Source organism: Cherax quadricarinatus, chromosome 8 (assembly GCF_038502225.1).
Source record: "Cherax quadricarinatus isolate ZL_2023a chromosome 8, ASM3850222v1, whole genome shotgun sequence".
Lineage (NCBI taxonomy): Eukaryota > Metazoa > Arthropoda > Malacostraca > Decapoda > Parastacidae > Cherax > Cherax quadricarinatus.
Window position 1 is genome coordinate 3,521,871 of NC_091299.1, and position 27,440 is coordinate 3,549,310.

Below are 27,440 nucleotides of genomic sequence, written 5' to 3' on the forward strand. Positions count from 1 at the left end.
TCAAGAAATTGTTGGAAGAGAGTAGAGTCACGAGGCCAAAGAGCAAAGATGTCATCTACATAGCGGAGCCAGAGTGAAGGGCGCACATCAATAGTAGGAAGAAGAACAGTTTCGAAGTATTCCATGTGAAGATTAGCAAGAACAGGAAATAGAGGAGAGCCCATAGCAACACCAAAGGTTTGAGAATAATACACTTACCATCCGACTTACGACCGAGTTCGGTTCCAAGAAACCGATCTTAAGTCGAAATGGACGTAAGTTGAACTTTACTACTGAATATCAGCATCACATTTTTGTAATGACTTTATTTTATTGGTTCATTTTGGTATTTCATGTTTTTCTTTACTTTTTATGCTGTTAGTACTGTATTTTATATTGTAAGGTTTAGGATAAACACTGTGTGCAACACAAATAGTTGTTTATTTCCCAGAAATTTGGGAAGTCGAGTGGTCGTATGTCGAGCAGGTCGTAAGTCGGATGGTAGGTGTACAGTGGACCCCCGGTTAACGATATTTTTTCACTCCAGAAGTATGTTCAGGTGCCAGCACTGACCGAATTTGTTCCCATAAGAAATATTAGTCCATTTCAGACCCCCAAACATACACGTACAAACGCACTTACATAAATACACTTACATAATTGATCGCATTCGGAGGTAATCGTTATGCGGGGTCCACTGTATTTACCTTGGAAGGGTAAGGAATTTGAGTCCACACAAAGGTGGATAAGATCAAGAAAGACATAAGTAGGTATAGGGAGATGAAGTAACCCTTCATTGGCCTTCTCTCTGAGAAAATTCAGGTCATAATTAAGAGGGACATTAGTGAAGAGGGCCTCAACGTCAAGACTAAGCATCTTACAGGTCGGGAGAAAGCGAACCCGTTCGATAAAGTCTTGAGAGTGGCAAAGGTGGGCAGGAGAAAAAGTACCAAGAAAGGGAGTGAGGGTTTTTGCCAGCCAAGAAGCAAGAGAATAAGAGACAGAACCTCTAGAGGACATGATGGGATGCAGAGGAATATCAGGTTTATGAGTTTTTTCAGAAGGCCATAGATATAGGGCCGAGTGGGACAGATGACACGAAAACGTTGAACAAGGTCAAAGTCAGGAGGACAGAGGTCGGAGAGAGTCCCTAGTTTCTTGTTGAAAGTTCTCTTGATGTGATCGAGAGGGTTGGAAATGAGAGGAGTGTAGGTACATGAGTCAGAGAACAAGATATAGCTTTACAGAAGTAATCTTCGTGATCAAGGATAACTGCTGAATTACCTTTGTCAGAAGAGAGTATGACAAAGTTAACGTTAGATTTAAGAAAAGAAAGGGCAAGTTGATAGCGGAGCGGCAGGTGGTGGTTCTTAGAAAACAGGCTATCAAGAGCAGGAAGGAGAGCGCCACAAAAAGTGGACAAGTCCGGAAGATTACGAGAGTAAGACTGATGAAAAGAATCAAAAGAGCTAATCAGGTCAGTACCAGTACGAGGGGTAGGTAAAGTGGCAGAGGAAAGACCAAAACCAAGAAGTTCAAGCTCAAGTTGAGAAAGTGTGACAGAAAACAGATTTGTAACACAGTCGGTAAGGGAGAATTTAGACCAAGGGCTGTTTGAGATGAGACTCTGGCCCTGCTATGTAGATGACATCTTTGCTCTTTGGCCTCATGACTCTAGTCTTTTCCAACCATTTCTTGATGCTTTTAATAATCTTGCCCCTTCCATTAGGTTGAAAGCTGAATGAGAATCTAATTCTTTGCTTCTTTTCCTTGATGTTCATGTCCACCACTCAGATACAGGTTTTGCCTTTTCTGTGTACCGCAAGCTTATGCACAGTGGCATGTACATTCACTACTTTTCTTTTCATGCTTCCTCTGTCAAGAAAAGTGTTCTTATCTCCCTCTTTCTTTGCACTCTCCACATTTATGATCCTCAATTCCTTGAATCAGAAATTTTCACTTTTCATAATTCATTTTCCTGTCTTGGCTATGCTTCCCATTTCATAGACTCTGCCTTCTCACGTGCTAAATGAACTTTCTTCTCTCCCAAACTCTCTACTCCTGGGAACTCTTCTGTCCACTGCCTTCCCTACATTTCCGGTCTTTCTAATCTCAACAACTCACTCCGTTCCTTAGACATCAAACTTACTTTTTTGCCAGACTAACACTTTTCACACTAATCTAGTTCATACCTCTATAGATGCTCGTGGTGTCTACTCTATTTCTTGTTCCTCCTGTCCTCTTCGGTACTGTGGAGAAACTGACTGATCTCTTTCTGACAGACTTAAGGAGCACAAAAGTAGTGTTAGGCTTGCCGACACCAACAATGCTCTTTTCTGTCATGTCAGAGATCAGTCTTCCTATTGACTGGTCTTCTGCTAAAACTATCTACCCTACTTCTAACTTTCACAGTCACATTTGATTGAATCCTCCCTTATACTCAACTTTCCTTGTATGAATTTCAGTCCTGTCTTTGTCTCTGTAGGTACCTTCCTTTCCCATTATATTGTAAAATGCTCCAAACTTTAGAACACCTGTGACTTAACCTGATACTTTTTTCCCCTTCTCCCTCTTCCCCTTACCTCTTTCCTCTTTCTCCTTTGGGGTTTCTTTCTTCTGCCTTGGGTATTTCTTTATTATTTTTATTTTATTTTTCACCCCCTGTGTTCTTGCTCCTACCCTCTGTGGGCTCCTAGCTCCCTTGCTGTGCTCCTCTTTCTTAGTATTTGACTGACTCTGCTACCACTACTACTACCTCCACTACTACCTCTCTTGCTCCCATCCCTGTGCTGGCCTATATATATACCCCCTCCTTCTCTCCTTTTTGTTAGTGTGACTTTGCAATTTGGAAACTGATATGATTCCTAACTGTGATGTAAGGCATTAGTATATATAAAATAGCTACATTGAACGAAGGTTGTGTTGTTTGCATCAAAAGAGCATATTTTTTTTGGTCTTGAGGTTTTTCAGCATATTTCCAGTAAAAAATATAGGGACTTATTAATATATAAGGCCATTTTCAAAAAAACATAGATCATCTGGGTTGTGCTGCCTTTACTTGTAACAACAGGTGGACTTATCAGGCTTACAAATGGGAAGCCAAGTCAGGTATTAAGCTGCAGTGAGTAAGATTGGTTTCCATAACAGTGTAAGTTAATTATATTTCTTGTGTTCAGGTTCCATGAATCATGACAGGAATAGCAACCTGTTTTTTTAACACCAGTTATAGACTATTAAACAATTTATTCACCCATTATGCCATTTTGTTTACCTTCTGTGTGAACTGATGCTCCTGTTAGTGTCAGTACCAGACATGACATAGGCTACCAGTCCCATTTGGCTACCTGTCTCTGCTCAGCTAAGACCGCACCTTGGAGAACTTACAGTAGTTGTTATAGACTTTTAATTTGCATCTTCCTTCCGGAAGACAGCGTTCTACATTATTTCCGTTTAGCATATCGACTGTGCTGTCCTATTTTGCAATGTTCATTGTGTTAAGCTGAAATTGCAGTGGATCTGATTGGAGAGGTCATTTATTTTTACTTTCCCAGTCTAACTGACGTGTCTTCTGGATAGAATTAGATATTATTTTAGTGCATCTCTGACTTTTCAAACATAGCCATTCAATTCTCATATTGTGGTGGATGATTCCATTACTAGTCTGTGTCTGTTGTCTTCTCTACTAACTACCAAACAATGAACTGACTCTGAGACAGTCCTGCACATCATTTGAACATTTCCTGGAGTTTTAGATATCTTGTATTGATGTCAGATTGTTTTGTACTGTTATGGAAGTCATAATCTTAGTTGTGGATTGTACAAGTTCCATTGTTTTTGAATAGGCTTTACAAAAGGTTTATTAGCTGTGTTGTTCTTTTGTATTACAGGCACACCAGAGTTCATGGCCCCAGAGGTATACGAGGAACATTATGATGAAATGGTGGATGTCTATGCCTTTGGTATGTGTATGATGGAGATGGCAACGTTGGAGTATCCATACAAAGAGTGCTCGGGCCCAGCTCAGATTTACAAGAAGGTTACCACGGTCAGTTAATGTTCACATTCTTTACTGTGTGTAACCTGTATGTAATCTGAAGAAGTATTTGTGCTGTAATTTAACTTTAGGGGATAATATATATTTTTTTTCACACTTTCTGAGGATTAGTTACCTTTGATATACCTTTGATGAGTTCTGAGAGTTTGTCTTCTCCCAAAGCACAGTCATGGGCCAGGCTTGTCTGCTGCTTGCCTGCTGACCCCACAGTGAACTAAAATTAATGCATGTATTGTATGTAGTAATATCTCAGCCAAGTGATAAGCTTAGCCTCTTCAAGTGCTAATGTATTGCACCCCTTATAGAGAAATTTATTCACTTTCAAAATTTTCAGTTTGAGGTGGAAATGAATAAAGTAATGGATTGCACTGAAATTGATCCATATCTTTTTTTTTTTTTCCTTGTTTTTAGCCACTTTGGCTGTCTCCCACAAAGATAGTATGACCCATAAAAAGAAACATTCACTAACATATACTCAGTAGTTGTCGTACTAGAAGTGCACAAAAATCACAACTCGGCTGACTCTCCAAACTTCATTCAAATGACTCTCTGAACTACAACATCCTCACCTCTCGTTCAGGATGTGAGCACTTTATTTCTCACTCTCAGGACTCTGGGTAACATTACTATGAATACAGTGAACTATTGATTTAATGGACTAATAGGAGGAGGAGGATGAGGGGGGTCTTTGAAAGTTAGATTGTCTATCGTATTCAAATAATAATTAATGGGCAATTCTAGATTTATTCTGAAAAGTCAAAACTTGCTTAAGGTCAGCAGAGAAGCCTGACCCCAGGCTGGGCTGTGTGTGTGTGTGTGTGTGTGTGTGGGGGGGGGGGAGTTAGAACAACTCTTGAAATCAGTTACAGGTATATCACAGACATTAAGTAAACTTACTCAAAATTCTTTTATGAAAAGCTTTTTTTGCACAGCTTGCTGTCTGTTTAAAGAAAATTTTTAATAAAATGAACAAATTTATCAGTTAATGGAATAAGCATTTAAAAGATTCTAAATGTTTACTTTTTTCAGGGAGTGCGGCCCCAGAGTTTTCTCAAGATTGAAGATGAAGATGTAAAATATATTGTGGACTGGTGTACAAGATTACATAATGAGGAACGGTAAGTTGAACCCTTTCTTTCAGTTAAGAGTTTTTGAAATACCTTCAACAGTGGACTATGTTAGTATGAGCCATTTAACATATCTTGTTTACTGGCTCATTTTATCAGAGAGCACACCAACTTTATTTTGCTTTCCTGAGTGATACCAGCTTGTTTCATCAACTTATCATCATCCTTACACCTCAGTCTCTTTCTTCCCTTTCATCATGCAGCACTTTACATGAATTTTTTTTCCCCCAACAAACCAGCCATGTCCCACCAAGGCAGGGTGACTCAAAAAGAAAAATGAGTTCCTCTCTTTAACTTTAGTAATGTATACAGGAGAAGGGGTTACTAGCCCCTTGCTCTTTGCATTTAGTCACCTCTTACAACATGCATGGCATACGGAGGAAGAATTCTGTTCCACTTTCCCATGGAGATAAGAAGAATTAAACAAGAACAAGAAGTAATAAGAAAATAGAAAAAACAGTAGGGTGTGTATATATATGCTTGTACATACAAGTGTAGTGTGACCTAAGTGTAAGTAGAAGCAGCAAGACGTACCTGAAACCTTGCATGTTTATGAGACAGAAGAAACACCAGCAATCCTACCATCATGTAAAACAGTTATAGGTTTCAGTTTCACACTCAATTGGCAAGATGGTAGTACAGGTTGACCATCACTAATCTGGCACCATCAGGATCTGTAGGGTGCTGGATTAGTGATTTTGCTGAATTATAGAATGGTTAGATTAGAATACATTTAACCCAACGATGATATTTACACATTGGCGATTTCACCTACTTTACGCTCTAATTTTGGCCCATTCCATTGTTCCAGTCTACCAAACTCATAGTTATTTTGCTAGTATTCCTTCTATTCTGTCGACTGAGTACAAGACACTGTGCATTTACCTATTTCAACTACCTAATAAAGTGGTCAGAAGTTGGTAATTTGGCCAATTTCACACAAATTTCAAGAGATGCTAATTTCAAAATAGGGTCCAGAATAAACAATGCAGACTTTCCTGGCACTAAAACAACATTTTCCTGTTCATTGGTCATGTCTCCATGCCCCTCTTATATTACACTTGCTTTCCATTTTGAATTTTTATTCACACAAAAAACAAAGAGTTACTATTATGCAGACTACTGCATTATTGGAATAATTGTATAAATAATGTCAACCCATTTGTGACTGCATGTTAGACTGGCCAGTTGAACACGTATTGGATGGTGACACTTGTTTATTCTTGAACGTCAGCAAAAATCGAGCATTTCCACTACTTTTAGCTCAATTTCAAGTACTTTCTGTCTTGAAACCAATCATAATAATATCTATTTCTGTAATGCATCTTCCATTCTATCAAATGAGACAAAAAAAAAACGAGAATACAGTCATAAAAAACATACAAAAATACACCTCAAAGTTGGTTTTACACCATGAACATGGTCACAGTTTTTTCTCAATATGCACTGCGTGCTGCAGGATTTTTTTTTATATAGTGCACACTTAACACACAGACCTATTTCCTCATATGTAAGCCCTGACGTCTTAATCCAGGGGTCCACTGTATATTAAGCCCACCAGCTGACATGTATTGTACGTGTGACGTCATTTGTTTACTCTTGAACATCAGCAAAAATTTAACATTTCTGCTACTTTGAGCTCAATTTCAAGTTATTTTCAATACTAAAACCAATCAGACATCTTTATTTCCGTAATATATCTTCCATTCTATCAAACAAGACCAAGAAATTGCAAATATAACCATAAAAACCATATGAAAATACACCGCAAAGTCGCTCTTCTAATCCAAAAACATGTTCGCAGTTTTTTCTAATTACGCACTGCATGCCGTAGGATTTGTTTAATACAGTACACACTTACCATATAGATGCATTCACTCACATCTAGCCCTAAATTTACTATTCACAGCTTCTCTGAGTGAGCTGAGCTCATGATGTAGTACTACGGCTTGGACCCTGGCTTCAAAGCCGTAGAACTACGGGACGGACCTTCAAAGGGTTAAACTGGAATTTGTTGAATTTTGTGTAAAAGTGAAGAAATTATTGAATTTTGGGCACTTTATAGGATGCTTCTGATAAATGAAAGGGCAGTTTCTTGTGCTGAATTGATTGACCAGAAGGCATACTAGTGTGTGGGGAAGTACCCTAGATGATGTGTGGCGAAGTACCCTTGCTGGTGTGTGTGGGGAAGTACCCCGACTGGTGTGTGTGGGGAAGTACCCCGGCTGGTGTGTGGGAAAGTACCCCGGCTGGTGTGTGGGGAAGTACCCTGGCTGGTGTTTGTGGGGAAGTACCCTGGCTGGTGTGTGTGTGTGTGTAAGTACCCTGGCTGGTGTGTGGGTAAGTACCCTGGCTGAAGTGTGTGGTGAAGCACCCTGGCTGGTGTGCAGGGAAGTACCATGGCTGGTGTGTGTGGGGAAGTACCCTGGTTGGTATGTGGGGAAGTACCCTGGCTGGAGCATGTGGGGAAGTACTCTGGCTGGTGTGTGTGGGGAAGTATCATGGTTGGTGTGTATGGGGAAGTACCCTGGCTGGTGTGTGTGGGGAAGTACCCTGGCTGGTGTGTGTGGGGAAGTACCCTGGCTGGTGTGTGTGGGGAAGCACCCTGGCTGGTGTGTGGGGAAGTACCCTGGCTGGTGTGTGGGGGAGTACCTTGGCTGGAGTGTGGGAGAGTACCTTGGCTGGTGTGTGGGAAGTACCCTGGCTGGTGTGTGGGAAGTACCCTGGCAAGTGTGTGTGGGTAAGTACCCTGGCTGGTGTGTGTGGGGTACTTCCCCACACACACCAGCCAGGGTATTTCCCCACACACACCAGCCAGGGTACTTCCCACACACACACCAGCCAGGTTACTTCCCCACACACCAGCCAGTGAACTTCCCCACACACACCAGCCAGGGTACTTCCCCACACACACCAGCCAGGGTACTTCCCCACACACCAGCCAGGGTACTTCCCCACACACACACCAGCCAGGGTACTTCCCCACACACACCAGGCAGGGTATTTCCCCATACACACCAGCCAGGGTACTTCCCCACACACACCAGCCAGGGTACTTCCCCACACACACCAGCCAGAGTACTTTCCACACACACACCAGCCAGGTTACTTCCCCACACACCAGCCAGGGTACTTCCCCACACACACCAGCCAGGGTACTTCCCCACACACACCAGCCAGGGTACTTCCCCACACACACCAGCCAGGGTACTTCCCCACACACACCAGCCAGGGTATTTCCCCACACACACCAGCCAGGGTACTTCCCCACACACACCAGCCAGGGTACTTCCCCACACACACCAGCCAGGGTACTTCCCCACACACACCAGCCAGGGTACTTCCCCACACACACCAGCCAGGGTACTTCCCCACACACACACCAGTCAGGGCACTTCCCCACACACAGCACACACCAGTCGGGGTACTTCCCCACACACACCAGCAAGGGTACTTCGCCACACACCATCTAGGGTACTTTGCCACACACCATCTAGGGTACTTCCCCACACACCAGCCATAGTACTTTCCCACACACACCAGCCATAGTACTTCCCCACACACACCAGCCAGGGTACTTTCCCACACACACCAGCTAGGGTTCTTCGCCACACACCATCTATGGTATTTCCCCACACACCAGCCAGGGCACTTCCCTACACACCAGCCAGGGTACTTTCCCATACACACCAGCCAGGGTACTTTCCCACACACACCAGCCAGGGTACTTACCCACACACACCAGCCAGGGTACTTCCCCAAACACCAGCCAGGGTACTTCCCCACACACATGATTTGAGTGGGACTTGTGCATGGGTGAATAGAATTATCGAAGCTTATTGCTTGGGAAGCATTGAAAATTTCGTTGGGGAAATATGATTCTGTTAGTGGGATGGTTTGTGAGGGACCTGCCTAGTATGGGCCAACAGGCCTGCTGCAGTGTTCCTTCTTTCTTATGTGCAAACATTTATGGATGAACATCACCCTGACACAGCTGTTGCAGGCCATTCTGGCAACATCTACTATGACAATGTTGTGTCCCATTTTAGAGAAATCTTAAGGAGATGCCAGAAACAGAGCTCTCTGATCAGATATTTAGTGCCACAGGTGTGCAGTAACTCTCAAGCTGTTCCTAGTGGCATTAAAAAACAAAGAAGGGAAGTAACCCCAGAAAAGAACATTGTACCTGAAGTCTTTATGGAAGGGGATTCCCCTTCCAAACAATAATACACCTCCATCCTCTCCCCTCCTCCCATCTCATCACTCATCAATAAGTCTTCAATAAAGGTAAGTGCCATTTTAGTAATGTTTTATTCTGCATGTCTTATTGTTTTCTGTGTAGGGAAATGTATATTTAATGTAAAAAAAATATGATTTTGTTTAATACTTTTGGGTGTCTGGAACGGATTAATTGGATTTCCATTATTTCTTAGGGGGAAAATTAATTTGGATTAAGTCAGATTCAGTATAACACACACTCTCTGGAACGGATTAATTACGGTAACGAGGGGTCCACTGTACATTCACAAATGCGGTGATATTATTTATTAAATTATTACAATATTGCGTAACAGTAAATCTTCTATTTTTTGGTGTGAATAAAAATTCTTTATGTGAATAAAAAATCAAAATGGAATTCATTTGTAAAACCTGGAAATGTAACTAATAAACAGAGGAAATGTTATTTTAGTGCCAGGAATGCCTGCATTGTTTATTCCAGACCCTATTTTGAAATTGGAACATATTAAACTTTGTGTGAAATTTGCCAAATTACCAACTTCTGATCACTTTATTGGGTAGTTGAAATAGTTGATTGGGCAGTTTCTTGTGCTCAGTCGATAAAATAAAAGTGAAACTGTGAAACAGCTAAGAATTTGGTCAACTGAAATAATGTAATTGGCCTAAAGTAGGAATCAAAGTGGGCAAAATTGCTGATGTGTAAATATTGCTGAGGCAGCAAAATTCGCATTAGCAGTGGTCAGTTGTCACGTGAAGTCACAGACCCTGCCTGAGCTGCTTTTGGGATTAATGTGGACAGTTACTTGCAGTGTTTTAAAATCTGAGGTTGGAGTGTTGTACGAGAAAGTCCTACTCCTCCAGGAAGAAATTAGGAGGCTGAAGGTTCACCTCAATGGATTTGGGAGTGAGTGAGAGGTGGCTGGAATGGTTGAGGGAATGAGGCTTCTAGCAGTGAGGTGTAGCCTGTCACTCGCTGCAAGGAGGCTGTAGGTGGGAAGGTAGAAACAGCTACCAGCAGTGAGGTGCAGTCCAGCACCTGCTACAAGTGGCAAGTTGTTCCCAGTAATGGGAGGAGCATCAAAATAAGGAAAGTTAAGAGAGAAGATTTGAAGGTAGGAATTCGCTTCTCTGTTCTTCAGGATGAGTGTGCTTCAGTGACCAGTGAAGGTAAAGGTACTACTTCCAGTGCTAATATAAGCGAATTCTTGTTGTTGGTGACTCATAGGTAAGATATATGGCCCATGCTTTCTGTAATAGAACTAAGAAGATGAGAGATAGTGTGTGCTTCCCTGGAGCTGGTGTTGGTGACATAGTCAACAGGTTGGATAATACCATGTTAGATAATGGGAACAAGCCCATTATCTGTCTCAATGCTGACAGAAATTATATTGGGAAGGGTAGGAGAGAAGAGCTGCTAGATAAGTACAGATCAGCTATAGATTTAATTAAGTCTAAGGGAAGATAAGATTTTGTTCGTATTTTTAACCCTGGAGGGTTACCCACCCAGGATAACCCAAGAAAGTCAATGCATCATCGAGGTCTGTCTAACTTATTTCCATTGGAGTCCTCAATCTTGTCCCCCAGGATGCGACCCACACCAGTTGACTAACACCCAGATACCTATTTGCTGCTAGGTGAACAGGACAAGTGTAAGGAAATGTGTTGAAATGTTTCCACCCGCTGGGAATCGAACCCAGGCCCTCTGTGTGTGAAGCAGGAGCTTTAGCCACCAGGCCACTGGGCCACTGGGGTCCCAATCATATGTAGCATCTTGCCTAGAAGGGTCGTGGGCAGTGAGTGGTTGTCTAGGGCGATTGATGTAAATTGCTGGCTAGACAGATACTGCAGGGAACTTGTAATCCCATTCATTGACAACTGGGACAACTTTTATGGCAAACATGATATGTATGCAAGGGATGGGGCACATCTCTCTGGGGTAGGGGTGGTAGCACTTGCGAACTCGATCGAGAGAGCCATTGCTGACATGCCTAGGATTTTAAACTGATAGAAGAAAGAGGTATGGGTGTATGTGGGAAATGGGTAGGTTGCAACACTAGGGTTGAAGACAATAAACGTATAAAAGACATTCATCATGAAGTTATGAATGAAGACAATGGATCAGGTCAGCAAACTAAGGGAGACAGCAGAGGGCAGCAAGAGACTAGCTCCCTTAAGGTTTACTATACTAATAGCAGGAGTGTAAGAAATAAGATAGATGAGCTAAGATTAATTGCAAGTGCAGGAAACATAGATATTATTGCTATAACAGAGACCTGGCTCAATCTGAAAGATAGAGAGATGCCTTCTGAATGTTACATACAAGGCTATAAATTATTACAACACTGATAGGGTCAACAGGAAGGGTGGTGGAGTAGCAATGTATGTCAGAGACAGTTTAAATTGTTGTTAGACAAGATATAAAATTAGAAACGTCAGCCACTGAACCTGTTTGGTTACAGCTTCTCGAGGGTCATGGAAAAACTAATCTTGGGTGTAATTTACAGGCCCCCAAATCTTGATAGGAAGTGCAGTGAACTTCTATGGGACGAAATTCATAAGGCATCTACATACGAAAATGTTGTGCTAATGGGAGACTTCAACTTTAGACAAATTGACTGGAGCAATTTGACAGGAAATTTAGAGTCGAGTGACTTTCTTGATACGATTCAGGATTTTTTTTTTAAACAGTTTGTGACAGAACCTACTAGAGGAAATAACCTGCTTGACTTGGTTCTTGCCAGCAGGGAATCACTAGTTAATAATCTTGAGGTTAATGATGAGCATGGGGAAAGTGATCACAAATCACTCAGTTTTAATATATCATGGAATTACCCTAATAATGGCAATCAAGTCTGTCCCTGACTTCCGCTTGGCTGATTTCATAGGACTGAAAAATTACCTGGGTGGGCTGAACTGGAATGACCTGACTATGGGTCAGGTAGGCAGTGATGATTGCCAATATGACATTTTCCAGAGCATAGTTCTAGCTGCTCAGACAACTTATGCTCCAAATAGGGAAATCAGATCAAACAAAAATGATCCTAAATGGATGAACAGTAGATTAAAACATCTCATTGGTCAAAAGAGAGGCATATATAGGGGAATCAAAAGAGGGGCAATTGAGAAATCAATATATTCAGTTAAAGAGAGAAATAAAAGAGGGAATAAGAAAAGCAAAGTGGGATTATGAGGTTAAAGTTGCAAGAGAATCGAAGACCAACCCAAAAGGATTCTTTCAGGTATACAGAAGTAAGATTAGGGACAAGATAGCCCCACTTAAGAGTAACTCAGGTCAGATCACTGACAGTAATAAGGAAATGTGTGAACCTTTCAGTACCTACTTCCTCTCAGTTTTTACTCAGGAAGATACTAGCGAAATTCCAGAAATAATAAATTATGTAGAACAGGATGATAATAAACTATGCACGATTAGGGTAACTAGTGACATGATCCTCAGACAAATAGAGAAATTAAAACCTAACAAATCCCCAGGCCCTGATGAACTGTTTGCAAGGGTTTTAAAGGGATGTAAAGAGGAACTTAGCATACCTTTGGCTAATCTTTTCAGTATATCACTACAAACTGGCATAGTGCCAAACAAGTGGAAAATGGCAAATGTGATACCTATTTACAAGGCAGGTGACGGGTCCTTAGCTTCAAACTATAGACCAATAAGCCTTTCTCCATAGTTGGTAAATTTCTGGAATCAGTAATTGCCTTGGCAATTCATAGCCATCTTGAAAGGCATAAATTGATTAATGAATCTCAGCACGGTTTTACAAAAGGGCATTCCTGTCTTACGAATTTACTAATTTTCTTCACTAAGGTATTTGAGGAGGTAGATCATGGTATTGAATATGATAATGTGTACAGTGGACCCCCGGTTAACGATATTTTTTCACTCCAGAAGTATGTTCAGGTGCCAGTACTGACCGAATTTGTTCCCATAAGGAATATTGTGAAGTCGATTAGTCCATTTCAGACCCCCAAACATACACGTACAAACGCACTTACATAAATACACTTACATAATTGGTCGCATTCGGAGGTGATCGTTATGCGGGGGTCCACTGTATATGGACTTCAGTAAGGCTTTTGATAGAGTTCCACATCAGAGGCTGTTGAGAAAACTTAAGACATACAGAATAGGAGGAGAAATTTTTTCCTGGGTAGAGGCATGGTCGACAAATAGTCAGCAGAGAATTTGTATAAATGGGGAGAAATCGGAGTGGGGGCACATCACGAGCGGTGTTCCACAGGGGTGACTCAAGAAATCGTAATGACACGATTGCAAACAAACCATACCCCCGGCCGGGATTGAACCCGCGGTCATAGAGTCTCAAAACTCCAGCTGGAGTTTTGAGACTCTATGACCGCGGGTTCAATCCCGGCCGGGGGTATGGTTTCCACAGGGGTCAGTGTTGGGCCCCCTGTTGCTCACAATTTACATAAACGACATAGATGAGGGAATAAATAGTGACATAAGCAAATTTGCTGATGACACCAAAATAGGCCATCCAATTCATTCTAATGAGGACGTTAGAGCACTCCAAGATGATTTGAATAGACTGATGCAATGGTCGGAGAAATGGCAGATGCAGTTTAATATAGACAAATGCAAAGTTCTAAATGTTGGACAGGAAAATAACCATGCCACATATAAACTAAATAATGTAGATCTTAATATTATGGATTGCAAAAAGGATTTAGGAGTTCTGGTTAGCAGTAATTTGAGACCAGTGCACAAGTGTTTACAATAAAGCTAACAGAATTCTTGGCTTTATAGCAAGAAGTATTTATTTATTTATTTCCAATTTGTGCACACATACAGAGGTACAAAAAAAATACAGATAAGAGCAGCATGCCAAAGCCACTTATACTATGCATAGCATTACGGGCTGGCTTAAAATTAACTTAAGATTAACTAAGCAATGATTATTATTATTATTATTATAATCAAAAAGAAGCGCTAAGCCACAAGGACTATACAGCGCTGCTACTAAGTAATGATGAAATCAGTGATAAAACATTAATGTAAACAGATAACTATAAAGCACAAGTGAGTATTACAAAGACAGGTCATATGGTTGCATTCAGTTAGGTAGTGATTCTGTTAGGTAGTGTATTTAAAAAATAATAAAGTTAGATTTGGTTTTAGGTTTAACATTTATGTGATATAATTGTGAGAAACATTTAAGATATACAATTTATAATGTTCAGTTATTCAGTATTTATTTGGTTTTGGGTGAGTAAGTAATCTTTGAGAAGAGACTTGAATTTATAAACAGGTAGTGTTTCTTTTATATTTACAGGTAATGAATTCCAGATTTTAGGGCCTTTTATGTGCATTGAGTTTTTGCATAGTGTGAGATGGACACGAGGAACATCAAAGAGTGATCTGTGCCTTGTGTTATGGTCATGTGTTCTGTTGAGGTTGGCAAGGAGATGTTTGAGGGGAGGGTTAATATCAGAGTTAAGTGTTCTATGTATGTAATAGGTGCAGTAATAAGTATGGATGTTTTGTATGGTGAGTAGGTTTAGTGTATTGAATATTGGTGGAGTGTGCTGCCTGTAGTGAGAATTTGTTATCATTCTAACTGCAGCCTTTTGTTGGGTAATTAGTGGTCTGAGATGGTTAATTGTTGTTGAGCCCCATGCACAAATTCCATAGGTGAGATAGGGGTAAATAAGAGAGTGATATTGGGCCAGGAGGGCTGACTGTGGAACATAGTACCGTATCTTCGATAGTATGCCTTCAGTCTTGGAAATTTTCTTAGAAATTTGATGTATATGTGTATGAAATTTGAGTCTATTATCAAGGTGGATTCCTAAGAATTTTCCCTCTGTTAGTTTTGTGATAGGTGATCCATTTATCATTATGTTAAGAGGGACATCTGTAGCTCTGTTACCAAACTGAATGAAGTAGGTTTTGTCAATGTTTAGTGTAAGTTTGTTAGTCCTCATCCAGGTAGATATTTTCTGTAATTCGGTATTTACAGTATTGGCTAGCGTGACTGGGCTCGGGTGAGAGAAGACGTATGTAGTGTCATCTGCAAATAGTGTGGGTTTGAGTAATTGCAAAGCATTTGGAAGGTCATTTATGTATAGGAGAAAGAGAAGAGGGCCAAGGACACTTCCCTGTGGGACACCAACTGTAATTGGTTGTGCAGAAGAGTTTGCCCCATTTGCGTACACATATTGGCTTCTGTTGCTGAGGTAAGACTTGAGGTAGTTGAGGGAGTGCCCTCTTATACCATAGTGTGACAATTTTACGTGGAGCAAGTCATGGTCAACTGTATCAAAAGCTTTACGTAAGTCAATGAAGATCCCCAGTGGGACTTCTTTTTTCTCTATTGTAGTGTATATATGTTCTAGCATGTGTATAATAGCATCATTAGTATTTTTATTAGGCCTGAATCCAAATTGGCAGTATAAATAATAGAAGTCCTCAGGTTGTTCTTCAATTCTATATATCATTGGTTAGGCCTCATTTAGATTATGCTGCGCAGTTTTGGTCATCATATTAGAGATTGGATATAAATGCACTGGAAAACGTACTAAGGAGGATGGCAAAGTTGATCCCATGTATAAGTAATCTTCCCTTTGAAGATAGACTGAGGACCCTGAATCTGCACTCTCAAGAAAGGCGTAGAATTAGCGGGGATATGATTAAAGTGTATAAGTGGAAAACAGGAATTAATAGAGGGGATGTAAACAGCATACTAAAAATATTTAGCATAGACAGGACTCACAGCAGTAGTTTTAAATTGGAAAAATTCAGATTCTGGAAGGATATGGGAAAGCACTAGTTTGGTAGAGTTGTGGATGAGTAGAACAAACTCTCGAGTACCATCATATAGGTTGGATAAATACATGAGGGGTTTGGGATATTGGCAGTTTGGGGGGATATGTTGTGTATCTTTATACGTATATGCTTCTAAACTGTTGTATTCTGAGCTCCTCTGCAAAAGCAGTGATAATGTGTGAGTGTGGTGAAAGTGTTGAATGATGATGAAAGTATTTTCTTTTTGGGTATTTTCTTTCTTTTTTGGGTCACCCTGCCTCGGTGGGAGACGACCAACTTGTTAAAAAAAAAAAAAAAAATACATGAGGGGGTGTGAGTTGGACCTGACTAGCTTGTGCTACTAGGATGGATGCTGTGCTCCTCCCTCATGTGAATGTGACTGACCTGACTAGGTCAAGGCATTGGCTTAAGCCGGTGGGAGAATTGGACTTGCCTCGCATGAGCCAGTAGACCTGTTGCAGTGTTCCTTCTTTCTTTTGTTCTTATGAAGGTAAATGTTGTTGAGGTGGTTTGGACATGTGGAGAGAATGGAGCGAAACAGAATAACTTCAAGAGTGTATCAGTCTGTAGTGGAAGGAAGGCGGGGTAGGGGTTGGCCTAGGAAAGGTTGGAGGGAGGGGGTAAAGGAGGTTTTGTGTGCGAGGGGCTTGGACTTCCAGCAGGCATGCGTGAGCGTGTTTGATAGGAGTGAATGGAGACAAATGGTTTTTAATACTTGACGTGCTGTTGGAGTGTGAGCAAAGTAACATTTATGAAGGGGTTCAGGGAAACCGGCAGGCCGGACTTGAGTCCTGGAGATGGGAAGTACAGTGCCTGCACTCTGGAGGTGGGGTGTATTAAAAGTCTCAGACAAAAACAGGGATCTGTGATTAATTCTTAACAAAAGTCTGTCACTAGAAGATCATATTAGTGAAATAATAGAAACTCTTTACTGTATGTCACTGGCCAACTTTAAATTTGCTTTTTGATTTATGGATGGAGTAATGCTAAAAAAAAGTTCTCTGCAGTGTGTTTTGCATCTAACTTGGCATGCATGTTCAAGCTAAACAAAAGAAAAATCTAAAAGTTATAAAATATCTGCAAGAACTGAAAAAAATTGAAGGTTGCATAGAAATGCTGAAACCATCAGACAATCACTTATTTGATTATAAAATGGCAATAAAGAGGAGGTAAAGATGCTTAACAAAGAACAAAAGACCATAATTGTGATCTGAGGAAGAACAGGAGCCCCCCAAAAAATGCATACATACTAGAAAGTTGTTCTTTACAGACTGGTAGAACAATGGATTGAGTTGTAAGATTGGGTAATTAATGTTACAACTACTGAATTTTTTTTAAATTATATGACTTAAAAAGCAAAGAGGATAGCCCTACTGTAGCAACTCGTTTGTATACTGTACTAAACAGCAATTACGCTATTGAACAGATTGTTTATAGAGAGAGAGAGCAAGGGACTCTGGAATTAAAGTAAAAAGTAGGTAGAACATCTCTGATTGATTAGAAATAAAAAGAATAATACAGGATAATAATAAGAGAGAATGGTTTAGAGAAAGAATTCAGGATGTATAAAGGAAAATAGCAGTTTCATTAACATTAAAATGAACCTCTCTCTCTCAGGTTTGACACACATTAAAGCAAAAATATTTATTATTAAGGACAAAGAAAGTGTCAGGTTTGCATTTGTCATATGTCAAAAACTGGCTCAGCTGGTTATTATGAAACACGCCAAGGTAAATGAGACTTGTTTAATACTACCTGTATTTAACTTTACTTTATTGCACACTAGCATTGTTTCTCTGAGCTTTTAACATTTTATACATTATAACAGTTTCTTTGTTTGCGTGAAGTATAATTTCATCTGTTCATTATGTGGGTAATTTATTTCGGAAATTTAATTTTATTAATTTTTTTTATTAACATATTGGCCATTTCCCACCATGGAGAAATTTAATTGTTTTTATGTATTACTTCTTAGTAATGTCTCATTTTAATGTTAAGAATGTGTTTTATGACTTCCTGTTTTTGTCATGTTGGGATATTTCTGTATGAAAATGATCTCTTCAATGTGATATCTCACAAAACAGGAATGTTGTAATTCAATACTCTTGGGCTGAAATGTTGTCTAGGTGTCAGACTGGTGGGAAGGGTGCAACACTGGGTGCTGTTGAGCCAACTTTGTCGTGTTGTAAGGTTGCAGTGAATATTACTCCGGTGATCAAGTGCTTTACAGTGAATAATTTATTAATGGAAAAGTGTGGAATCTGGTGGTGATGTACATGATAATTTCATATATATGTGAAAGGATTTCCATCTTTCTATGAGGCTACACTTTCATGCTGTTATGTTGCTGGAATTGGAAATATTGTCTGTAGTGTTTTACTGTTATAATTTTAATGTTTCCAGCTTAAAGCAGTGAAACATAAGGTTATAAGTTTTGGAGGTTATCAGTATTTAAAGGTACTAAAAAGTTCACTTATTTCATATGTTAATGTGCATTCATGGTCAGATGCTTAGTCTGTGTTCTGATTATCATTAACTTTTACTATATTGAAAAATCAGTGAATAAAAAACATTAAAGAGGTAAATTAGTCCATTGGCCTCTTTTAACTAGAGCACTTGCTGTAGTATCAAGAAATAAAGCATTATGTATGAGATGAAGGACTTTGGTGGGTCACTAGGAAGAGGTAGGAGTGCAGAAAACCTCTCAACAAGAAGTAAAGCATCACACTCTCCAGCTTTCTACTCTCCTGCCATTAAGAGAGTTTTTAGCGATGGTAATTTTAGAAGAGCTTTCATGTGGAAAAAAGAAGCTGGAGAAAGTAAAGGAGAAAAAGTACGACACAGTCATGGGTCGGCAGGATGCTTTTCATCACCACCAAGTCCTCAGGCATCTAGAAGATTAAATAAAAGCACCAGTGTTGGCACTACATCGCAGTTTGTACAATACACAAATTGTGGTCCTACAACCTCGATTTCTTTGCCCTGTAAAGCAGTTTACTACATGCCCCACAGCTATGTTGTATTGCCACCAATGGTTCTAGCTTCATCTCCTGTCTCTGATTCTGCTGAGAAATACATAATTGATGCTAATACAGTTTCAAATGCATCCAGACCATATGCTGTGGATTGCCAGGAGATTGGACGTAACACATTGAAAAGGTGTCTCAGTGAAGGAAATAAATCTTCTGTATGGCCTGTAACACACCCTTGTCAGCAGAAAGGACGAAGAAGTTTTAAGCAAAAGGAAGATTTGCTGTTTCCTGGCTCTGCACCCTTTGAACCAGCGGTCTGTCCTCCATCTCCACCCCATTGTGCTAGGTACTGTACCACCAGACAAGATCATTCATTATCATCATATCCATTATTGCAGACAATGGAAAATCAGCCTAAATTTGGTTTTGTTAATGAAAATAGGCCATCTCTTGAAAGCATTCCATCACCTTATGCAACCTATTATCCAGATAGACATGAAAACCCTGAGTTACCTTCTTCCTTTTTACACCAGTCAACAAATTCTGCTCATAGGTTTGTTTCTAGTAATGAAAATATACGTTCTATTGGATATTCATATGGCACTAGTTATCCTTACAATAGAAGTGGAAGTCCTGACTTACACTACCACTCCCTACAACAAGCATTGAAGATGAAGTCTTCATGTGGGTCACTAAGTGATATTCCTTCATCAGCTTCTTTGTTTACAACAGTTTGTCCTGAAACTATTTCACCAGACTTTGAGAAATATTATCAGTGTTCACAAGAACAGTTTGAATCTCCAACAGCATTCAGCTCCAAGAATATAATTAATGAAGGGCACCAGTCTCAGATTGATAAGTCTCAGCAATATGTAGACATAACTACTAAATCTAGTAATTCTTTTACATGTCCAGCAAGTGTAGAACAAGAGGATGAAAGGTTTGAATTTTACCACTCTCCAAACCAATCTTTATGCTCTTGGAGTCCATCAAGTGTCACACCACCTGTACCTGTGCTTCAACTTTCATCAAATGGCAGTGCTAGTGATGATTCTCAGAGTAATACTTCAAGCATGCCATGCAGTACATGTCTGTGTTCACAGTGTGTGGATGGGAGTTGTTCTCCTAGCCCACAGAAGAGTCCGCGTAAACACTGGTCTTTACGTAAATTTCTTTTAGACCGGATGCTAGCCTCCAGTCCCCATTCAAGTATGGGCTCCACTGTCAGTTTAGGCTCAAGAGGATCTATAGGACACATGTAGGATTTACTTCTAAGTCTCTGTGCACGTTACATATAACAAATGCCCAGCATTAAATGTAACCAAATCATTTACTTTAAGTATTCATTAGTTATGTCAAAATTAAAGCATATGGTAATTGTTTTCTAATTGCATAGATTATAATTATTGATATGTGTCTGTAATTTAATTCATATACACAGGTAATTTAATAGAACATTTCAGGTATATATTGACCTCTTTTTATACTGCTAAATTAGAACCTTGACTATCAGTATTATTTACATTATAAACATGTCAAAAATATTTACATACATATATTTAAAAATATTTACATACATATATTTAAAAATACATGATCACTTTCATGAATATCCTATAAAAATATGTTCAGTATAAACATTAAGTGCAACCCTGTCATGCCATTACCCAGTTAGAAGTTTTAGAAACAAGAGAACAGTTAATCCTTTCAGGGTCGAGAGGCGCCCTCCTAAACTTGTTCGAACAGTCAAAATTTTTTTGGGAAAAAATAAAAAAAAAAGACTTTTTCTTATGAAATGATAGAGAATCTTTTCCCGATCATAATGACACCAAAAGTATGAAATTTGATGCAAAACTTATGGAATTATGCTCTTGCGAAGTTAGCAGCCTTGATGTTTACACATCGGCAATTTCGCTCACTTTGAGTCCTATTTTCGGCCAATTCCAGTGTACTAGTCGACAAAAATCATAACTATTTCGCCAGAACTCCATTTTTTTCTATCGAATGAGTACAAGAAACCACCCATTTACCAATTTCAACTATCCAATAAAGTGGTAAGAAATTGACAATTTTGCCAATTTCACGCAAATTTCAGAAGATGCCAATTTCCAAATAGGGTCCAGAATAAACAAGACAGACATTCCTGGCACGAAAATAACATTTTTCTCTGGTCATTAGTCATATCCCCAGACCCCTTTTACATTTCTTTTGCTTTCTACTTTGAATTTTTATTCTCAAAAAATAGAAGATATACTGTTATGCAGACTACTGTATTAGAGTAGAAATGGTATAAATAATGTCAGTGCACTTGTGAAAGAATATTAGACTCACCAGTTGATGTGTAATGGATGCATGGCATGATTTGTTTACTTTGGAACTTTGGCAAAAATCGAACATTTCTGCTACTTTGAGCTCAATTTCAAGGTACTTTTCATTGTGAAACCAATCAGTCATCTCAATTTCTGTAATATGTATTCCATTCTGTAATATGTCTTCCACGAAAACTAGAATACAACCATAAATACCATACGAAAATACACTGCAAAGCCACTGTTTTAAACCAAAAACACTGTCAAAGTTTTTTTTTCTCATTATGCACTGTGTGCTGCAGGATTTTTTTTATACTGTGCACACTGACCACATAGACCCATTATTTCACATGTAGGCCTACCAGCTTTCTCTTGCTAGATTTGAAGGTGCTAGAATTTAGTCGTACTAGTATGTCAATAACCCTGGTGCGTAAGACATACTAGTACGTCGGAAACCCTGAAAGAGTTAAAGAAACCTCTAGAAATTGCCCAATGTAGTGCCCCAATTTATGGCATTTCGCCTTATGGCTTTCCGCTAATACAGCTCCCCGTCTTTCTAATATTGCGCGACCCATCTGGTTTGTTTACATTCTCTGTGAGCACATTTCTCTTTTATGTCTGGAAACCTTCCAAGATTTCAAGTGTTTTAAAGTTATTGCATATTTTATATGTACTCTGATAATTACACTTGTGTACCTGTACCTAAATATACTTACTGTGCTGGCATGCAGGTACACATTAAAATCACTAAGAGCCTTTCTATTCTTGTAGATGCCATATTAACCCTTTCAGGGTCGACAGGCCCTGTCAGAGACTTGTTCTCAAGGTTGGCCAAATTTAAAAAAAAAAAAAAAATTTTCTTATGAAAAAATAGTTTTTTTTCTAAACATTATAGGCTAAACAAAATTTTTTTGCCATCAATACTTACCGAGATATGGAGGCGTGAAGTTAACAGAAAATGCGCATCATGTGGTAACATTGCCGACGGCCGTCACCCTGTATTCTTTTATTTAGTATTTTATGTACTATTTTCTATTGTTTTTTTTTTAATTTTTCTTTTTCCAAGTAACTTTTATGGCCTGTGAGACCAATATGATCAGTATTTTGTAAGTTATTTCTTTTTCAATGCTACACAATAACGGCATAAACACTGTTGTCATTGTTTTGTTTACAGAAAATATTTACACAAACAAACGATATGAAATGTTGTTTATTACTATTTTTCTATATTTTATATACACATGTACAGTCACAGGGAATGTTTCTAGAAGTTCTGCAGCCTGTGGAAGTCTTTGAAACATGGTGTCATGCACAGTGGTGTTTTACATTCCTCACACATAAAACGAGTGTTTCTGCATTGTTGTGGGCATTTTTTTGTATGTGCACAGTCGTAACACCTCTTCTGAGCCTTTTTCTTGAAAGCAGTAGCAGGCAGTTTTACCAGGAAGTGGTCACCATGCTTCAAACGAGAAGGAAGTTGTTGAAAATTTGGTGGGCAGTCTATTGCAGGTGTTGTTACTTGGTACTTGAATACTATTTTTCTGATGACAGACAAACAGAATTCACCGTATGGTAGTTTGTTTCTGGTCCTCATCTTATACATATTATAAGCATTCAGCATGGAAATGTCCAGAAGATGGAAAAAGAATTTTATGTACCACTTTTAACTCTTGCGAACACAATCAGCAAATCCAATCTGCATGTCACATTTGTCCACTGAATGCATATTGAGGGTGTAGTCCATCACAGCTGCAGGTTTTAGAATGGGTTCATTGCTTTCTCTATGCTGCCTGCCAGTGTCTGCCATTTCATTAGGGTAAACTGATGACAGCGGTGTGACATCTCGTTTATCATGCCACCGAAATGCCATGATGTATTGGCAGCAAACGCCTGCACCTCACCTCTACGAGTGCAAGCGTCAAACCTGGGCATATGTTTCCGATTTGCATGCACTGTGCCACATACATCTGTCATGTTCACTCGCAAAAAATCACTGAGTGTGGGGCTTGTGTACCAGTTACCTGTATATAATATATGCCCCTTACCAAGGTATGGTTCTAACATTGTTCTAACTACATCACCAGAGATGCCCAATAACTTCCTGGTATTTTGCAATGTATAACTTCCAGTGCACACAATAATATCCAATACCAGACCACTGTAACAATCACAAAGCACAAACAACTTTATACTAGAGCGTTTCCTCTTGCTTGGTATGTACTGCTTGAGAGAGAGTCTTCCTTTGAACAGAATCAAAGACTCATCAATTACAAGCTTCCTGAAGGGATAAAAATACATACTGAATTTCTCTTTCAGATACACAAACACATGCCTAATCTTATATAACCTGTCGTTTCTGTCAGGCCTGGTTTTGTCTGAGAAGTGAAGCATACGTAACAGTAGCACAAATCGATTCACTGGCATTAAGTCACTGAAACCTGGGGTTACAATCAGGCGGCCTGTTGACCAGTATGATTTCACACTGTGCTTATACACATGTGGCATAAGCATTATTGTGGCAAAGAAAAAATACATCTCAGCCACAGTTGTCTCCTTCCACTGGTGTAGACGTGATTTTGGTGAAAGTATTGCATTTGCCATGATGTACTCGTAGTATGTGTTGCTTTCCATGACAATACTTTCCATCAGGGGTTCATCAAAGAATAACTGGAAACATTCCAGTTCAGTGGCATTGTTTCCCAGTGTACAACATGGCCGTATTCCACTTTGGCTGTCATCAAACTGGTGGGGATTTGGAACAAAATTGACAGCTTCCTGCCAATCCCAGGTGCGGTCTGCTGGTGGGTACTGGACAATGACAGGTGGTTGTGGTTGTGGAGGTTGTGGAGGCTGGTGTGGTGGATGGGTGGGGAATGGTGGCCTTTGTTGTAGATCAGCTGAGGCAGCAGCGTGGGTGGCAGCATGGGCCACTGCTGGTGCCTCACGGCTGGCACCACCAATACCACCACTACCACCACCATGCACATTTTCCATCCCAATTGCAACAGTATCATCGTCATTTTCACTGTCGGTTCCTGTTGTACAGCCACGGGATGTACTCCGAGATGTACTCCTTCCCCTGGAAATAGCATATGGCACACTAACAGAGCGCAAATATCGTTGTATATACTGACGCTTCACTGGGGAATATTGCACTTCACTATCACTACTGGAACTAGTTTGAAGAGCTTGTAGTTCATAATCACTATCACTATCATCACAAATGCTCACATCTGAGTCTGGGATTTGGGAAAATAGGAGTTTCCTCTTTGATTCTGGTACAACTGAGCGTGAACAAGATGGCCCAGCAGCAGAGGTGGAAGGCAGAGGGTCGTCTGGGTTTTCCTCACTATTACCGATATTATGGTCATTAGTTTCGGTCAGAACCTCACCAAAACCTTGAAACTCATCTTCACTGGCACTTCCATCTGTATTAGAACTGTCACTGGGGAACAAAATTGTCCCAATTCGCCGAGAAGTGAGGCACTTCTTACCGCGAGGCATGGTGGACAAGTTGTACTAAAATGGCGTTCCCACAATGTGCCACTGGGTCCCAGATTTTTTTTCTACTGCGCACACCCACCACACAGACCCATTCTCTCACATCTGGGCCTACCAGCCTTTTCCCGTGAGATTTGAGGGCTCTAGAATTTATGCGTACTAGTACGTCAAAAACCCTGGCGCGTAAGCCGTACTAGTATGGCCGAAACCCTGAAAGTGTTAATAACAATAATCTCTTGGGCACATTAAATGTTGTATATTACATTAATATAGACATTTCCATTAATCCATCCCACAGTAGAATAAATTAACATAAATATGAAATGCAGTAGTAGGTGACTTGTAGGAGTGATGGCAAGAATAACATTTTCTCTAATCAAACATGTATATGTATGAACCAAAAATCAGATGCATTCGTCTCTTTGTTTGCATACTCTGCCTCTCTGCCCTCTCATTCTCTCTTTCTCTCGTTTATTCGTTTTATCTCGTTAACTCACCTCTCACTCTACATCAAGACTACAAATATTTTGAGGTGATTAATGAATGTACTGTACGTGTATTTTATCACTCAGAAGTGTTTTAAATGTCGTAGTATATTACGTGTGGGTAGGGTGGGGTGGGCTGACTTAGCTAACTACCATACCTCCCACACCTGACTTCCTACAAATAAATACAACTCGCCTCTCATCCTACATTAAGACTACAAATATTTTAAGGTCAGGTAAATAATGACCAAACTGTGTGTGTATTTTACTTTTTATTGTTGTTAATGCTTAATTCTATTGCTAACTTAATACAGTGGTCCCTCGTTTTTTGTAATTAATCCGTTCCTGGAGGAGCTACTATAAACGAAATTTACGATTTGCGAATCAATTTTCCCCATAAGAAATAATGTAAATACAATTAATCCGTTCCTGACACCCAGAAGTATTAAAACAAAAATTTTTTTTACATGAAATATACATGTAGTACATAAACAATACAATGGGAAATGATGAATGAAACATTAACAGCATAACACTTACCTTAATTGGAGATTCTTCTTAGTGTATGGGAGACTGGAGGAGGAGAGAGATTGGATTGTTTACAGTTTGGAAGGGGAATTCCCTTCCAGCAACACCTCAGGTACCAATTGCTTCTCTCTCTGGGGTTGCTTCTCTTCTCTGTTTCTTAATGCCACTAGGACCACCTTGAGAGTCACTCTAGTCCTGTCTCGCAAAGTAACTGTGGAGAGAGCTCTGTTTCTGGCGTCTCTTTAACACTTCCCTAAAATGGCCTTTCTTTACCACAGGAGCTTTCTTTGGAGCCATGGTAGCTTATTTAGTACTTGCAAGCACTAAAATGAGTGGAATATTATGAAATATTTTGTAGGAGCACTTGAGGAGACCTTCACTCACTGGTAAACAATGCCAGACTGGCTGGGTAGGGAGGCCGCCCCGGCTCACACCGTGCATACGCGTCCCGGACGAACTACTATTCGCAAGTCAACCTATGAAAAGCGAGTCCATGTTTATACGAAAATACCCTTATGATTGGCGAAATTTACGATTGCCGAGAACTACGAAAAGCGAGGGACCACTGTATATGTTAGTGTAAACTTGTTATCTGGCATTTATACGTATGTGGAAAAAATGGTGTTCTGCTTTCCGGCGATGTTTGCTTTCCAGTAGTAGTCTGGAACCTAACCTGCCGTATAAGTGGGGCCCTACTGTATCAGTAAGTATAAAAGTTGGATGTTCATGTAAACAATTTGATCAGTACCATCCAACGTTCCTAGGAATATCAGTGAAATGTCTGAAAATCTTTCTCTTCTTTCTTTCAACACACCAGCCATATCCCACCAAGGTGGGGTGGCCCAAAAGGAAAAACAATAGTTTGTCTTTTTACATTTAGTAATACAGTGGAACCTCGGCTTACTAGTGTCCCACCATATGAGTTTTTCAAGATACGAGCAGTCGCTTGGTCGATTTTTTGTTTCTGGATACGAGCAAAAATTCAAGATGCGAGCTTTTCCCTCAAGGGAGGTTCCTTGATGCTGGTGAGGGGCTCTTGATCTAGGGAATTGTATCTGTGCTCAAGTTCCCTAAATTAAGCCTGAATGCCTTCCATCCCCTCCCCCCACAGGCACTGTATAATCCTACAGGTTTAGGGCTTCCCCATTATAATAGTCAAGTCAGTAAGTCAGTCAGTCAAGTCAGTAAGTCATACAGTCATTCAGTAAGTCAGTCATTTAGTAAGTCAGTAAGTCACAACACAATTCACAAACATGGCTAGCTTGTAGGAGAGAAGTGGAACTGAACACGAAAGCTGGGATGGCGGTGTCGGGGAATGGCAGTGCACCTCGTAGTGGAGGAATTTCTCTCATGTTTTGCTTACGTTTTGTGCAGTTATTTTGCAATTTCTTTTTTCTAACCATTGGTCCTAAGAAAGTAAGTGCAAAGGACAGTGCTGAGA

At 40.0% G+C, this 27,440-nt stretch overlaps 1 protein-coding gene across 19 annotated transcripts in view; it reads left to right on the plus strand.

The window, feature by feature from the left end:
* The window catches only part of LOC128685179 (serine/threonine-protein kinase WNK3), a 638,681-nt gene that overhangs the window by 392,677 nt on the left and 218,564 nt on the right, over positions 1-27,440 (plus strand). For 18 of the 19 annotated variants that reach the window (XM_070082765.1, XM_070082756.1, XM_070082764.1 and 15 more), the window contains 2 exons: positions 3,867-4,024; positions 5,063-5,151. In XM_070082765.1, the coding sequence (XP_069938866.1) occupies positions 3,867-4,024; positions 5,063-5,151 (247 nt within the window). Of the gene's footprint in view, positions 1-3,866; positions 4,025-5,062; positions 5,152-18,363; positions 20,435-27,440 lie in introns of those variants that run through there. The other variant, XM_070082770.1, reaches the window with a different exon arrangement.